Genomic DNA, 16,266 nt, shown 5'->3' with positions numbered 1-16,266 from the left:
ATCCAGTACCAAATGGTAACTCATAGCTTTTGCGCTGTTGCCCCCTTCACTAGTTTCAGTATTCTCATCAATTTTATAGGTAGAAATGTCCTGTTATCCTGTTGCTGTCTCTCTCGCTGTCATATGGGACAAACATATATGAATAAATGGTAAATGGACTGAACTTTTCCAGTCATTTTAACCACTCCAAGCGCTTTACACTAGTCATATTCACCCCTCCGCACACGTATTTATACACCGATACGCAGATCGGTAGGCAATTTGGGGTGCCCAGAAGCACATCGACATGTGGCAGGAGAAAGCTGGAATCTAACCTACAACCATCCAATTGCAAGACGACTACTCTACCATACAGCCACAGTCGCACACACACACTTATACCCGCAGAACCCGCACATCCTTTGAAAGGACATGCAAACTCCATGTTGAGTCAACTGGGATTCAGTAGAAACATCACACAGCCGTCCTGGATTCCTCCTCCTTGTTGAAAGGCAACAGCAACATCAGGGAACAGCAACCTTGCCATACAACCTGCAAAAAGAGCCGTTTTTTATGCTGTTATTTACACTGCGATGATAAATTTAAGGGAATGTCTCACATTATTTCAGTTCAGTAAGGTAAGCAACTTGTCAAAGTCATTGAATGTTCCGTTTTACTGACGGGTATTTGAACGCAGCATGGTAACAATCTACGTGAGCTGCATCTCATTTACAGCTGGAAGTGGGTGACATGCAGTCAACAGCTGCATTTCCTGTTGCATGAAATTAAACTTGTTTTTGCACAGCTGTTTAGCTTGTGTATTTTCTAAACAACGTTGGATATGAAAAGACCTCCGAACTTACTTTGTCAACAACGGGCTGTTTGCCACTGAAACACCGACGGATGTGACTGGTGGATTTGTGAGGGCTGTACGGTTTAAAAAGTAAGTGAACAATAGTTTTACACCTGTTTATGTGTTGTTAACCTCTAAACTCTTGAACGGAGTAATGGTGTAGGAATGGTGACTGTGCTGTACTTACAAAGAGCTCCTTTGTTTACCTTTGGTGTGTGTAGGCCTCGGGTTATGCTCGGTCCACAGTTGGTAAGTAAAGTCGAAAAAGCTTTAATTGAGAAACTTAAAGGGGTGGCCCTGTGTCTAGTGTCTAGTGGCCACCCCGTCTCAACCTTACAGTCATTCTAACAGTGTTCCTTTCACACAGAGTTACCCCCGACAAACTAGACTGCTGATACATAGCTGTTATACTGAGCTAGCTGTGCTATGCTAACTACCAATACATTAAAGCTAAGAGTACGAAGCGTCATATATTAGAGTCATGAAAACTACTAGACTTTGCTCAAATATTTGTTTTTGTTTTGTTTTTTATGTTAATGACATTTGACGTTGTCGCTCATGCGTCCCATGCCTGATTCTTGATATGAATTTTGTTTCCCTGTTTGGATGAATATTATCGCCACGCCTCTTGTGTCAATGCTTGGTTCCAGATATGCACGCGCCCAGCCGGCCGGACTACGTGTCTATCCACTTCACTGGACAACAGCCTGGGAGCTACAATAATGGCAAGCAGTGGAGGAGACAGTCGTACTGGAGGGTAGGTCGCTTCCTTCTGATGGGAAAGCCATCCGTTCTGTTCTGTGTCCGGTCAAATCAAATATTGTTCTAGTTATTGTGATCCAAGTATCTTCAGAGTCCTGGATGATGATGCTGTGGACAGGAAGGATCTTCTTTAACTTACCATAGGTCTAAAGAGGCCTCTGACTCTAAACTTGGAAGTAGGAGGCAAAGGGAAGCCAGTTACTAAACATTAATATGTTGGAACACATGCAGAACTACTTTTGAATTAAAGCTGAATAATTATCATATACAAAGATCTGCTTATTGCCAATCAGTGATTTCGTTCAGATTCCCAGCTGCAACCCTTCACCCTAGGACCTTTCCTCCCCAGAAACATTAGTCATCATCATCATCACCTGAAAAAGTAGGGTTGCAGTATTTCAGTAGTTCTAGCTCTCTCTTCTTCATCACTCCATCCAGCTTCTTCTTACAAAACTCTGGATAAATTGCACAAGTCTTTGCTGAAGTTGCTCACAACTTCCTCTGTTTCTCATCCTTGGTTGTTTACAGGTTGACTTACTCTGATTACGTCGAAAGTTTGCACCAGTGTTTCATTTACTACAGACGAAAACAGCGACGCTCTGAAATGCTTTGGGATTTATAGCTGCCTGAGAGAAATATTTATTATTAAAAACTTTTGTGTCCACAGAATGACACAAAAGTCATTCTGTGGACTTTATAAATCTTGCGATTTATAAAGTAGTTCATCTTTATAAATCTTGTGAGTGGTTTTATCATGATAGTGACACTTTAGTCATTGTAAAGTAGTAGATGGGAAAATATTGTGTTATTTTCACAGTGTGAAACTGTTCAGCATTTCAGATTCTGCAAGCAGACGGTACATGTTGAGTCACTAACCATCCTCAGTCTCAGTGAGATTCCCTTTCTGTGTGTCTTCAGAAATGGAAGCAGCTGTCCAGGCTACAGCGGAGTCTTTTCCTCTTCATGCTTGTACTGCTTTTCATCTGTGGCCTGGCTTCCTATTCTTCTGTTACCAAGCAGCTCCGAGGTAAGTTTTCCTGTATGTTGACAGGATAACCTTTTGCTTTTGAGCTCGTTGTTGGTGCTTTTGATGAGCTGTCATTGTTGAATGTTTACTGAACAATAAACTGGTCTTTTTTTACAGTAAATACTGATTGTTGTTTTGCTTGTTTCAAGGTTTTACGGTGAGAGAGCAGGAGACGGAGAGTAACATCCTTCTGAAACCCATCAAACCTCATGTGCTGCCGGAGCCTGTCAAACAGGGCCAAGATCCGCTGGCTGAACAGCCCTCTCAGGTTACAGAGCTGACATTTTTCACAGCATACCTAAAGACTTCACTCAAAAAGAATAGCACTTTCACTAGAGCACTTAAGCAAAAATAAAATATTCAATATTTAAATATTGAAAAGAAAACCAATGAGACCATGATATTGATAAACTCCAAAATCTAGTACCCTTTGTGAAAATATTTATTGTTTTTTTACGAAATCATCAGTGGAAACATTGAGGAATGTTCATACTTAAGCACTTTAGTGTTTGATTTGAACATAATTCCACAGCCCTACAAAATCTGTCTTATTATTTTCTGAATTCTATTAAATTTTTTCTGAAATTCCACCTTTTCTAGTCTAACCATATTTATTAATCCAAAACATGTGGAATTCTGAAGTTTGGGAAAACTAATTCAGCAATACTGTTATTCAACTTTCACTAAATATAAGAAGGTGCTGAGAGTTCAGCAGATCACTGAGGGCTTTTAAAAGTGTTTTCTTGTCATGTTTTCATAGAATGAATAAAACAATTAGGAGCAAAATAAAGATGTTTAGAGTTTAGCTTGCCATCAAAATATGTCTGAAAAAGTACTGATTAAACCTTGTGCATAATGAATAGGACCTATCTTCATTTTTATTTCTTTCATCTTTGACAGGCATCTTCAATACATGGCAGCTAGTCTTCTTAGCCCCCAGTCAATGATTCCCCAGCTTTACCAGAAATGGTTGAATCTGCTCAGGTGTTTTTCTGTCTTAAACTTTTCTATTAGATTCTTAGATTCTATTAGCTCTTTTTTTTTTTTACTTTCATGGATGACTTCAGTGGTTCAGTGAGCCTTTTTGTCACGGCTGACCTTGTTTTCTGTCTGTGTGGCGATGAGAGCTGAGCTGACCCCACCTGGTCAGGTACCAGGAAGCAACGGCCAAAATTCTTCAAAAACTGCTACATATCTTTTTCTACTTGATATCAGGGAATTATGAGAGATTCCATGTTTTGTAAATAATTTAAAGAATGCCCAAAAATGTCTGTACATAAATGAATAACATTTGAACATCATGTGTTCAGGGGTCTGGTTAGGTTTTGACGTCCAGGTCTGGATCTCGATGTATTGAAAAATACATTTAGATATAATTTGCTGATTGTTGTTGCTTGTGCTGTCATTTGGCAGAGGAAATTATCGAATAAGAGAGGTCCTCCTGTGCTTCCAAACCGTCTTCAGAAGAAAGGAAACGCATCTAATATCCTGTCTGAAGTCAAGGCAGCTGACATCAAGAAGGAGGGAGAGGAGGAGAGAGTCATCAGGTAAGAGTTACCAGTGTGGTTACAACAGCTGCTCTCATTCCACAGGTTTCAGGTTTGTAGTGCGTTAGGGTTGCCACCTGTCCCGTATGATACTTAGTCGTCCCATATTATTTGTTGTTAGCAAATAACATGCTACCAGGGGGTCACAAAAGACCCCCTGGTGGGGTTAAAAAAAAAGAAAATAAAAATTGTACCACTTCTGCGGGCACCCCACCATGGTGACCCTACCGTGGTGGGCATCCCTTACCTTTATTTCTGACAGGTGGCAACCTTAAACCGCATTGTCCTTTGATGCCATTCAGACAACATTATATTGTGTTTACTATGTTGAAATATAACTGACATTGTCTGTTAATTTGGAAGTAGAAATGCATGTTTTGTTTTTCTAAATTTCTGATGCCTTTAGCTGGCGTGGGGCGGTGATCGACACTGTCCAGGCCACAGAAGGTGCCAAAGATGGAGAAAACAAGGAGGACTCTCCTGGAAACCGGAATATCAACCAGTCAAAAGTTTTAGGTAGTTTTTGGTTTTATCCCCTGCAATGTAGAATATAAATTATTAAGCATTTTTAACACGATAGATGTTAATGCAAATGTAATGTCCTCAATATTAATGAGCACAATATAGATATTTTAAATATAAGTATACAGCGCAATAATTGTTGTCTGAAAAATTTCAAGAAAATGATCCTATTATACCAAGAATAAGAATCCAAAACACAGGAGAGGCAGTCTGACTGCCATGTAGCTGCAGAAAGCAACATCTAAGCTTGGGTGTTCAACCAGTGGTTTATTTTGTTCATAAACATTTAGAATACAGACATAACATGACCATCAGATCAATGAAGTGTAAGTAATATATTACCACATAATAAAACATTCCACCACATTACAGAGGGATAGAAGCACAGATGAGAAAAAGAAGGAAGAAGAAAACAGACGTATATCGTACCTGACATCATCTTTACAATATGTACCAATGTTATCACCAGTGCTAGATTACTAATATACATGCGTATTTAATTTTTTTTCTATTTATGCCTTTTCCTAGATATTTAAAAAAAAAGCCTTACAAAGTAATGAAGGCATGTTTCTACTTTGTGATATTTATGCACCAGTGAACTGTGGGTTGTGTGTTCCAGAGACAGAGCGGATGGAGGCAGTGCGGGAATCTTTCAGACATGCCTGGAAAGGTTACAAAGAATATGCCTGGGGCCACGACGAGCTCCGGCCCGTCTCCAGGTCCTACAGCGAGTGGTTCGGGCTTGGCCTCACGCTGATCGATGCCCTGGACACCATGTGGATCCTGGAGCTCAAGCAGGGTATACTGACATCTACATCACCTTTGCTCTGCACCAGAAATCACTCCATTGGTTTTTAGCTTCTAGTCTTTGAAAACTGCTTTTTAAACCGTAAGAAACTACTGATCAGAAACTTTGTATTTGCTTGTAAGGAGGAATGTCTTCCATGGAAACCTTTCCAACTACTTTCATAAACTTTCAGAGTTTGAAGAAGCCAGGGAATGGGTTGCCTCAGAGCTCACCTTCAACAAAAATGTTGATGTTAATCTGTTTGAAACTACCATCCGGATTCTGGGAGGCCTGCTGAGCACCTACCACCTGACCGGAGACAACCTCTTTCTGGACAAAGCTGTGAGTCCCCGCATCTGGAATCCACACTGATGCAATAATCTGTCCATTTCTCACTGAGCATGTCACCTGCCTGAAACTAGTGGATTATCTGACTGTTTTTCAAAATAAAGCTGGTTGATGCCTGCATAGCCAAAAAGAGTAAAAACACTTCTTGATTGTAATATACATTTATCCACAATACTCTGGATAGGCTTTTTGGAAACTTTATCACTATATTTTGTGGTATGTATTGCAATGTTAAAAAGTTGCATTGAAAAGTGTGTAACAGTCTTAATGATTATTAATCTGTCATTATATTGGGTCTAAAGTTGATGCTGCACAAATGGCTCTAAAAAAATGCTTACTCTTTATCAGACAGACTACTTTATTCACTGGTTCCATTCAATTGTCCATCTGGTCTTATCAAACAGTACCTGCTTACTTATGCATTCTGCCACATTAATTTAGAAAGCATTTTAGTGAATTCTTTTTCGGAAAAAAAAAAATCACAATTAATTTAGCTGTGGGATTCAATTTAAAATTACTTCATGAAGTTAATAGCAGTGTCGGTAATTAATTAATCAAAATAAATTGCATTTTTGCACTGTGGATTAAAGGTTTGGAATTAAAAAACCCTTTTTGCTGCTAAATTAATCAATAATAAATAGATATCTCAGCTCAACAACTAAAATATTAGTTTGTAATCTGTAGGAATAAAGTGCTGTTACATGCATTCACTTAATATTTTTGGTATATTTAAAAAAAATGCAATTAACATGTTAAACTGTATGTGTCCAATTATTCAAAATAAACGCCTAAAAGTCCTGTAGAAAATCAAATGTACTTGGCATGTAGGGTGGCGTCACCTACTTCACTGTGAAAAGCGGTCATAATTATCCTCAAGCATAATGTTCCTATTAACTTTGCACTAGTTACATCACATTGATCTTTTCTGCCACAGTTAATGCAGAATGACAAATAACAAGTCATCAGTATTCCTTTAATGTTAGCTCAGTGTGATGTTAGCTGTTTATATACAGTGGCTGTATATAAAAGTGGCTTATATATACAGCCACTTTTATATACAGTAGCTGTATATAAAAGCCACTGTACTTCCACAGAAAGACGTTGGCTCCAGGCTGATGCCAGCCTTCAACACACAGTCCAAGATTCCCTACTCTGATGTAAACATCGGGAAAGGCACCGCCCACCCGCCTCGATGGACCTCTGACAGCACTGTGGCTGAAGTTACAAGCATTCAGTTGGAGTTCAGGGAGCTCAGCCGGCTCACCCAGGACCCTCAGTACCAGGTAGCCCATCACTCTGATCTGCCTGCTTTCAACATGCATGCACACACACACTGGCTTCCATGGGGAACCACAGGGTAACGCAGTGCGTAATGCGCACGCCGGGTAACACCGGGTAACTTTTTAATCATCATTTGTGAATGATCCTGTGTGATCCTATGTGGTAATAAACACAGCGTGACGCGTTTTAAACACAGCGTGACGCGTTTTAAACACAGCGTGACGCGTTCAAACACAGCGTGACGCGTTTTAAACACAGCGTGACGCGTTCAAAGACAGCGTGACGCGTTTTAAACACAGCGTGACGCGTTTTAAACACAGCGTGACGCGTTTTAAACACAGCGTGACGCGTTTTAAACACAGCGTGACGCGTTTTAAACACAGCGTGACGCGTTCAAAGACAGCGTGACGCGTTTTAAACACAGCGTGACGCGTTTTAAACACAGCGTGACGCGTTTTAAACACAGCGTGACGCGTTTTAAACACAGCGTGACGCGTTAAAAGCGTGCCGTTTTAAACACAGCGTGGCTGCGTTTTAAACACAGCGTGGCGCGTTAAACACAGCGTGCGTTTTAAACAGCGACGCGTTTTAAACACAGCGTGGCGCGTTCAAACACTGGCGTGGCGTTTTTAAACACAGCGTGGCGTTTTAAAGCGTTCGTTAAACACAGCGTGGCGTTTTAAACACAGCGTGGCGTTTTAAACACAGCGTGGCGTTTAAACAGCCTGGCGTGGCGTTTTAAACACTGGCGTGTGGCGTTCAAAACACAGCGTGGCGTTAAACACAGCGTGTGGCGTTAAACACAGCGTGGCGCGTTAAACAGCGTGGCCGCGTTTAAACACAGCGTGGGCGTTTTAAACACAGCGTGTGGCGTTTTAAACACAGCGTGGCGTTTTAAACACAGCGTGGCAGCGTTCAAACACAGCGTGGCGCGTTTTAAACACAGCGTGGCGGCGTTTTAAACACAGCGTGGCGTTCAAAGACAGCGTGGGCGTTTTAAACACCGCGTGGCGTTTTAAAACCTGGCGTGACGCGTTTTAAACACAGCGTGACGCGTTTTAAACACCGCGTGACGCGTTTTAAACACAGCGTGACGCGTTCAAAGACAGCGTGACGCGTTTTAAACACAGCGTGACGCGTTCAAAGACAGCGTGGCGTTCAAACTGGCGTGGCGCGTTTTAAACACAGCGTGTGGCGTTAAATGGCGTTTTAAACACAGCGTGGGCGTTTTAAACACAGCGTGGCGCGTTTTAAACACAGCGCTGACGCGTTTTAAACACAGCGTGCGGCGTTAAACCTGGCGTGGCGCGTTCAAAGACAGCGTGTGGCGTTTTAAACACAGCGTGACGGCGTTAAACAGCCTGGCGTGGCGCGTTTTAAACACGAGCGTGGCGTTTTAAACACAGCGTGGCGTTTTAAACACAGCGTGGCGCGTTTTTAAACACCTGGCGTGTGCGTTTTAAACACAGCGTGGCGTTTTAAACACCTGGCGTGACGCGTTCAAAGACAGCGTGACGCGTTCAAACACAGCGTGACGCGTTCAAACACAGCGTGACGCGTTTTAAACACAGCGTGACGCGTTCAAAGACAGCGTGACTCGTTTTAAACACAGCGTGACGCGTTAAAACACAGCGTGACGCGTTCAAACACAGCGTGACGCGTTTTAAACACAGCGTGACGCGTTTTAAACACAGCGTGACGCGTTCAAAGACAGCGTGACGCGTTTTAAACACAGCGTGGCTGCGTTCAAACACTGGCGTGACGCGTTCAAACACAGCGTGCGCGTTTTAAACACTGGCGTGGCGTTTTAAACACAGCGTGGCGGCGTTTTAAACACAGCGTGGCGGCGTTCAAACAGCGGCGCGTTTTAAAGCGCCTGGCGTGCGTTCAAACACAGCGTGACGCGTTTTAAACACAGCGTGGCGCGTTCAAAGACAGCGTGACGCGTTTTAAACACAGCGTGGCGCGTTCAAAGACAGCGTGACGCGTTTTAAACACAGCGTGACGCGTTCAAAGACAGCGTGACGCGTTTTAAACACAGCGTCGGCGTTCAAAAGACAGCGTGTGGCGTTAAACACAGCGTAACGCGTTTTAAACACAGCGTGGCGCGTTAAACACAGCGTGGCGCGTTTTAAACACTGGCGTGGCGTTTTAAACACAGCGTGGGCGTTCAAAACACAGCGTGGCGTTTTAACACTGGCGTGGCGCGTTTTAAACACAGCGTGGCGCGTTCAAACACAGCGTGACGCGTTTTAAACACAGCGTGACGCGTTTTAAACACAGCGTGACGCGTTCAAACACAGCGTGACGCGTTCAAACACAGCGTGACGCGTTCAAACACAGCGTGACGCGTTCAAACACAGCGTGACGCGTTCAAACACAGCGTGACGCGTTCAAACACAGCGTGACGCGTTTTAAACACAGCGTGACGCGTTCAAAGACAGCGTGACGCGTTTTAAACACAGCGTGACGCGTTTAACACAGCGTGGCGGCGTTTTAAACACCTGGCGTGGCGCGTTTTAAACAGCGTGGCGCGTTTTTAAACACAGGCGTGGCGGCGTTCAAAGACAGCGTGACGCGTTTTAAACACTGGCGTGGCGTTCAAACAGCGTGACGTTAAACACAGCGTGGCGTTTTAAACGCCTGGCGTGGCGCGTTTTAAACACAGCGTGACGCGTTCAAACACAGCGTGATGCGTTTTAAACACAGCGTGGCGGCGTTCAAACACTGGCGTGGCGTTCAAAACAGCGTGGCGCGTTTTTAAACACCTGGCGTGGCGTTCAAAGACAGCGTGTGGCGTTTTAAACACAGCTGGCGTGGCGTTTTAAACACAGCGTGGCGCGTTTTAAACACTGGCGTGGCGTTTTAAACACAGCGTGTGGCGTTTTCACACAGCGTGGCGTTTAAACACAGCGTGTCGCGTTCAAACACAGCGTGACGCGTTTTAAACACAGCGTGACGCGTTTTAAACACAGCGTGACGCGTTTTAAACACAGCGTGACGCGTTTTAAACACAGCGTGGCGCGTTCAAAGACAGCGTGACGCGTTTTAAACACAGCGTGGCGCGTTCAAAGACAGCGTGACGCCTTTTTAAACACAGCGTGACGCGTTTTAAACACAGCTTGACGCGTTTAACACACAGCGTGGCCGCGTTTTAAACACAGCGTGACTGGCGTTTAAACACAGCGTGGCGTTTAAACACTGGCGTGGCGCGTTGCGTTAAACACTGGCGTGGCCGCGTTTTAAACACAGCGTGGCGCGTTTAAACACAGCGTGGCGTTTTAAACAGCGTGGCGCGTTTTAAACACAGCGTGGCGGCGTTAAACACAGCGTGACGCGTTTAAACACAGCGTGGCTGCGTTTAAACACAGCGTGTGGCGTTAAAAGACAGCGTGCGTTTTAAACACAGCGTGGCGTTTTAAACACAGCGTGGCGCGTTTAAACACAGCGTGTGGCGTTTTAAACACAGCGTGGCGCGTTAAACACAGCGTGGCGTTCAACAGCGTGGCGCGTTTTAAACTGGCGTGGCTGCGTTCAAACAGCGTGGCGCGTTTTAAACACCTGGCGTGGCGTTTAAACACAGCGTGGCGCGTTTTAAACACAGCGTGGCGTTTTAAACACAGCGTGGCGTTTTAAACACAGCGTGGCGCGTTTTAAACACCTGGCGTGGCGTTAAACACGGCGTGTGGCGTTCAAAAACAGCGTGGCGGCGTTTTAAACACAGCGTGGCGCGTTCAAACACAGCGTGGCGTGGCGTTAAACACAGCGTGGCGTTCAAACTGGCGTGACGCGTTTTAAACACAGCGTGGCGTTTTAAACACAGCGTGGCTGGCGTTCAAACACAGCGTGACCGTTTTAAACACAGCGCGTGCGCGTTAAACACAGCGTGGCGCGTTCAAACACAGCGCGTGGCGCGTTTTAAACACAGCGTGGCGCGTTTTAAACTGGCGTGACGCGTTTTAAACACTGGCGTGGCGTTCAAACACAGCGTGTGGCGTTTTAAACACCGCGTGGCCGCGTTTAAACCTGGCGTGACGCGTTTTAAACACAGCGTGACGCGTTTTAAACACCGCGTGACGCGTTTTAAACACAGCGTGACGCGTTCAAACACAGCGTGACGCGTTCAAACACAGCGTGACGCGTTTTAAACACAGCGTGGCGCGTTCAAAGACAGCGTGACGCGTTCAAACACAGCGTGACGCGTTCAAACACAGCGTGACGCGTTTTAAACACAGCGTGACGCGTTCAAAGACAGCGTGACTCGTTTTAAACACAGCGTGACGCGTTAAAACACAGCGTGACGCGTTTTAAACACACCTGGCGTGGCAGCGTTTCAAAAGACAGCGTGGCGTTTTAAACTGGCGTGGCGGCGTTCAAAGACAGCGTGTGGCGTTAAACACAGCGTGGCGCTGCGTTCAAAGACAGCGTGGCGTTTTCTGGCGTGACGCGTTCAAACACAGCGTGACGCGTTTAAACGCCTGGCGTGGGCGTTTTAAACACAGCGTGACGCGTTCAAAGACAGCGTGACTCGTTTTAAACACAGCGTAACGCGTTAAAACACAGCGTGACGCGTTCAAACACAGCGTGACGCGTTTTAAACACAGCGTGACGCGTTTTAAACACAGCGTGAAGCGTTCAAAGACAGCGTGACGCGTTTTAAACACAGCGTGACGCGTTTTAAACACCGCGTGACGCGTTTTAAACACAGCGTGACGCGTTTTAAACACAGCGTGACGCGTTTTAAACACAGCGTGGCGCGTTCAAAGACAGCGTGACGCGTTTTAAACACACCGTGACGCGTTCAAAGACAGCGTGACGCGTTCAAAGACAGCGTGACGCGTTTAAACACAGCGTGACGCGTTCAAACACAGCCTGACGCGTTTTAAACACAGCGTGACTCGTTTTAAACACAGCGTAACGCGTTAAAACACAGCGTGACGCGTTCAAACACAGCGTGACGCGTTTTAAACACAGCGTGACGCGTTTTAAACACAGCGTGACGCGTTCAAAGACAGCGTGACGCGTTCAAAGACAGCGTGACGCGTTCAAAGACAGCGTGACGCGTTCAAAGACAGCGTGACGCGTTTTAAACACAGCGTGACGCGTTTTAAACACAGCGTGACGCGTTTTAAACACAGCGTGACGCGTTTTAAACACAGCGTGACGCGTTTTAAACACAGCGTGACGCGTTTTAAACACAGCGTGACGCGTTTTAAACACAGCGTGACGCGTTCAAAGACAGCGTGACGCGTTCAAAGACAGCGTGACGCGTTCAAAGACAGCGTGACGTTTTAAACACAGCGTGACGCGTTTTAAACACAGCGTGGCGCGTTCAAACACAGCGTGACGCGTTAAACAGCGTGGCGTTTTAAACACCGCGTGACGCGTTTTAAACACAGCGTGACGCGTTCAAACACAGCGTGACGCGTTCAAACACAGCGTGACGCGTTCAAAGACAGCGTGACGCGTTTTAAACACAGCGTGACGCGTTCAAACACAGCGTGACGCGTTTTAAACACAGCGTGACGCGTTTTAAACACAGCGTGACGCGTTCAAACACAGCGTGACGCGTTCAAACACAGCGTGACGCGTTCAAACACAGCGTGACGCGTTTTAAACACAGCGTGACGCGTTCAAACACAGCGTGACGCGTTCAAAGACAGCGTGACGCGTTTTAAACACAGCGTGGCGCGTTCAAAGACAGCGTGAGCGTTTTAAACACTGGCGTGGCGCGTTTTAAACACACCGTGGCGCGTTAAAACACAGCGTGTCGCGTTTTAAACACAGCGTGACGCGTTTTAAACACAGCGTGACGCGTTTTAAACACAGCGTGACGCGTTCAAAGACAGCGTGACGCGTTTTAAACACAGCGTGACGCGTTTTAAACACAGCGTGACGCGTTTTAAACACAGCGTGACGCGTTTTAAACACAGCGTGGCGCGTTCAAACACAGCGTGTGGCGTTTTAAACACTGGCGTGGCGTTCAAACACAGCGTGGCGGCGTTTTCAAACACAGCGTGGCGGCGTTCAAACACAGCGTGACGCGATCAAACACAGCGTGACGCATTTTAAACACAGCGTGAAGCGTTTTAAACACAGCGAGACGCGTTTTAAACACAGCGTGTCGCGTTTTAAACACAGCGTGACGCGTTTTAAACACAGCGTGACGCGTTCAACAGCGTGGCGTTCAAACACAGCGTGGCGGCGTTTCAAACACCTGGCGTGCGCGTTCAAAGACAGCGTGTGGCGCGTTCAAACACATGGCGTGACGATTTAAACACAGCGTGACGCGTTTTAAACACCGCGTGACGCGTTTTAAACACAGCGTGACGCATTTTAAACACAGCGTGATGCGTTTTAAACACTGGCGTGGCGTTCAAACACAGCGTGGCGTTTTAAACACAGCGTGTGGCGTTTTAAACACAGCGTGGCGTTCAAAGACAGCGTGGCGTGGCGTTTTAAACACAGCGTGGCGCGTTTTAAACACTGGCGTGGGCGTTTTAAACACAGCGTGACGCGTTTTAAACACAGCTGGCGTGTGGCGTTTTAAACACAGCGTGGCGCGTTCAAACAGTGACGCGTTAAACAGCGTGGCGTTCAAACACCTGGCGTGGCGGCGTTTTAAACACAGCGTGAAGCGTTCAAAGACAGCGTGACGCGTTTTAAACACAGCGTGACGCGTTTTAAACACAGCGTGGTGGCGTGTGCGTTTTAAACACAGCGTGGGCGTTTTAAACCTGGCGTGGGCGTTTTAAACACTGGCGTGGCGCGTTCAAACACAGCGTGGCGCGTTCAAACACAGCGTGGCGTGGCGTTCAAACACAGCGTGCGGCGTTCAAAGACAGCGGCGTGACAGCGTTTTAAACACAGCGTGGCGCGTTTTAAACACTGGCGTGGCGTTCAACTGGCGTGGCGTTTTAAACACAGCGTGGCGTTAAACACAGCGTGGACGCGTTCAAACACAGCGTGGCGTTTTTAAACACTGGCGTGGCGCGTTTAAACACAGCGTGGCGTTCAAAGACAGCGTGGCGCGTTTTAAACACAGCGTGGCCGCGTTTTAAACACCGTCGCGTTTTAAACACAGGCGTGTGGCGTTTTAAACTGGCGTGGCGGCGTTTAAACCTGGCGTGGCGGCGTTCAAACAGCAGCGTGTGGCGTTTTAAACAGCGTGGCGTGACGCGTTCAAACACAGCGTGACGCGTTCAAAGACAGCGTGACGCGTTTAAACACTGGCGTGGCGTTCAAACACAGCGTGGGCGTTTAAACACAGCGTGACGGCGTTTTAAACACAGCGTGTGGCGTTCAAAACGCCTGGCGTGACGCGTTCAAACACAGCGTGACGCGTTTTAAACACAGCGTGACGCGTTCAAACACAGCGTGACGCGTTCAAACACAGCGTGACGCGTTCAAAGACAGCGTGACGCGTTTTAAACACAGCGTGACGCGTTCAAAGACAGCGTGACACGTTTTAAACACAGCGTGACGCGTTTTAAACACAGCGTGACGCGTTTTAAACACAGCGTGACGCGTTTTAAACACAGCGTGACGCGTTTTAAACACAGCGTGACGCGTTCAAAGACAGCGTGACGCGTTTTAAACACAGCGTGACGCGTTTTAAACACAGCGTGTGGCGTTCAAAGACACTGGCGTGGCGGCGTTCAAACACAGCGTGACGCGTTTTAAACACAGCGTGACGCGTTCAAACACAGCGTGACGCGTTCAAACACAGCGTGACGCGTTCAAACACAGCGTGACGCGTTTTAAACACAGCGTGACGCGTTTTAAACACAGCGTGACGCGTTTTAAACACAGCGTGACGCGTTTTAAACACAGCGTGACGCGTTTTAAACACAGCGTGACGCGTTTTAAACACAGCGTGAAGCTTTCAAAGACAGCGTGGCGTTTAAACCAGCGTGGCGGCGTTCAAACACAGCGTGGCGTTCAAAGACAGCGTGGCGTTAAACACAGCGTGGCGCGTTTTAAACACAGCGTGTGGCGTTTAAAACACTGGCGTGCGTTTAACACAGCGTGGCGCGTTCAAACACAGCGTGGCGTTTTAAACACAGCGTGGCGCGTTTTAAACACAGCGTGTGGCGCGTTTTAAACACAGCGTGGCGTTCAAACACAGCGTTCAAACACAGCGTGGCGTTCAAACACTGGCGTGTGGCGTTTTAAACACAGCGTGCGCGTTAAACACTGGCGTGGCGTTTTTAAACACAGCGTGGCCAGCGTTAAAAGACAGCGTGACGCGTTTTCAAACACAGCGTGGCGGCGTTTTAAACACTGGCGTGGCGCGTTTTAAACACTGGCGTGGCGTTTTAAACAGCGTGTGGCGTTTTAAACACTGGCGTGGCGGCGTTCAAACAGCGTGGCCGCGTTTTAAACACTGGCGTGGCGCGTTTTAAACACAGCGTGTGGCGTTTTAAACACAGCGTGGCGTTTTCACTGGCGTGACGCGTTTTAAACACTGGCGTGGTGGCGTTTTTAAACACAGCGTGGCGGCGTTCAAAAGACAGCGTGGCGTGGCGTTTAAACACAGCGTGGCGTTTTTAAACACGTGGCGTTTCAAACACCTGGCGTGACGTTTTAAACACAGCGTGGCGCGTTCAAACACAGCGTGGGCGTTTTAAACACTGGCGTGGCGTTTTAAACACAGCGTGGCGCGTTCAAACACAGCGCGTGGCGCGTTTCAAACACAGCGTGGGCGTTCAAACACAGCGTGGGCGTTCAAACACTGGCGTGGCTGGCGTTCAAAGACAGCGTGACACGTTTTAAACACAGCGTGGCGTTAAACAGCGCGTGGCGTTTTAAACACAGCGTGGCGCGTTTTAAACACAGCGTGGCGCGTTTTAAACACTGGCGTGGCGTTTTAAACACCTGGCGTGTGGCGTTTTAAAGCGTGGCGTTCAAACACAGCGTGGCGCGTTCAAACAGCGTGGCGTGGCGTTGCGTGGCGGCGTTTTAAACACAGCGTGACGCGTTTTAAACACAGCGTGACGCGTTTTAAACACAGCGTGGCGCGTTCAAAGACAGCGTGACGCGTTTTAAACACAGCGTTCCGTGTGGCGTTCAAACACTGGCGTGGCGCGTTCAACCTGGCGTGGCGGCGTTTTTAAACACAGCGTGGCGGCGTGTGGCGTTTTAAACACAAGCGTGGCGC

General features: G+C 46.7%; 1 protein-coding gene across 1 annotated transcript in view; it reads left to right on the top strand.

Annotated features, from left to right (window-relative positions):
- Nucleotides 1-671: 671 nt before the first annotated feature.
- Nucleotides 672-16,266, top strand: part of man1b1b (mannosidase, alpha, class 1B, member 1b) — a 50,130-nt gene continuing 34,535 nt past the window's right edge. The window contains exons 1-10 of the mRNA XM_044110921.1: nucleotides 672-922; nucleotides 1,054-1,081; nucleotides 1,483-1,589; nucleotides 2,513-2,621; nucleotides 2,771-2,889; nucleotides 4,035-4,168; nucleotides 4,575-4,684; nucleotides 5,310-5,489; nucleotides 5,671-5,819; nucleotides 6,920-7,108. Of these exons, the coding sequence (XP_043966856.1) occupies nucleotides 1,485-1,589; nucleotides 2,513-2,621; nucleotides 2,771-2,889; nucleotides 4,035-4,168; nucleotides 4,575-4,684; nucleotides 5,310-5,489; nucleotides 5,671-5,819; nucleotides 6,920-7,108 (1,095 nt within the window). The 5' untranslated portion in view covers nucleotides 672-922; nucleotides 1,054-1,081; nucleotides 1,483-1,484. The remainder of the gene's footprint in view (nucleotides 923-1,053; nucleotides 1,082-1,482; nucleotides 1,590-2,512; nucleotides 2,622-2,770; nucleotides 2,890-4,034; nucleotides 4,169-4,574; nucleotides 4,685-5,309; nucleotides 5,490-5,670; nucleotides 5,820-6,919; nucleotides 7,109-16,266) is intronic.

This window comes from Gambusia affinis, linkage group LG03 (genome assembly GCF_019740435.1).
Source record: "Gambusia affinis linkage group LG03, SWU_Gaff_1.0, whole genome shotgun sequence".
NCBI classification, from domain to species: Eukaryota; Metazoa; Chordata; class Actinopteri; order Cyprinodontiformes; family Poeciliidae; genus Gambusia; species Gambusia affinis.
Note: the sequence above shows the minus strand (reverse complement) of the source record. Positions and strands in the feature narration are given on the sequence as shown.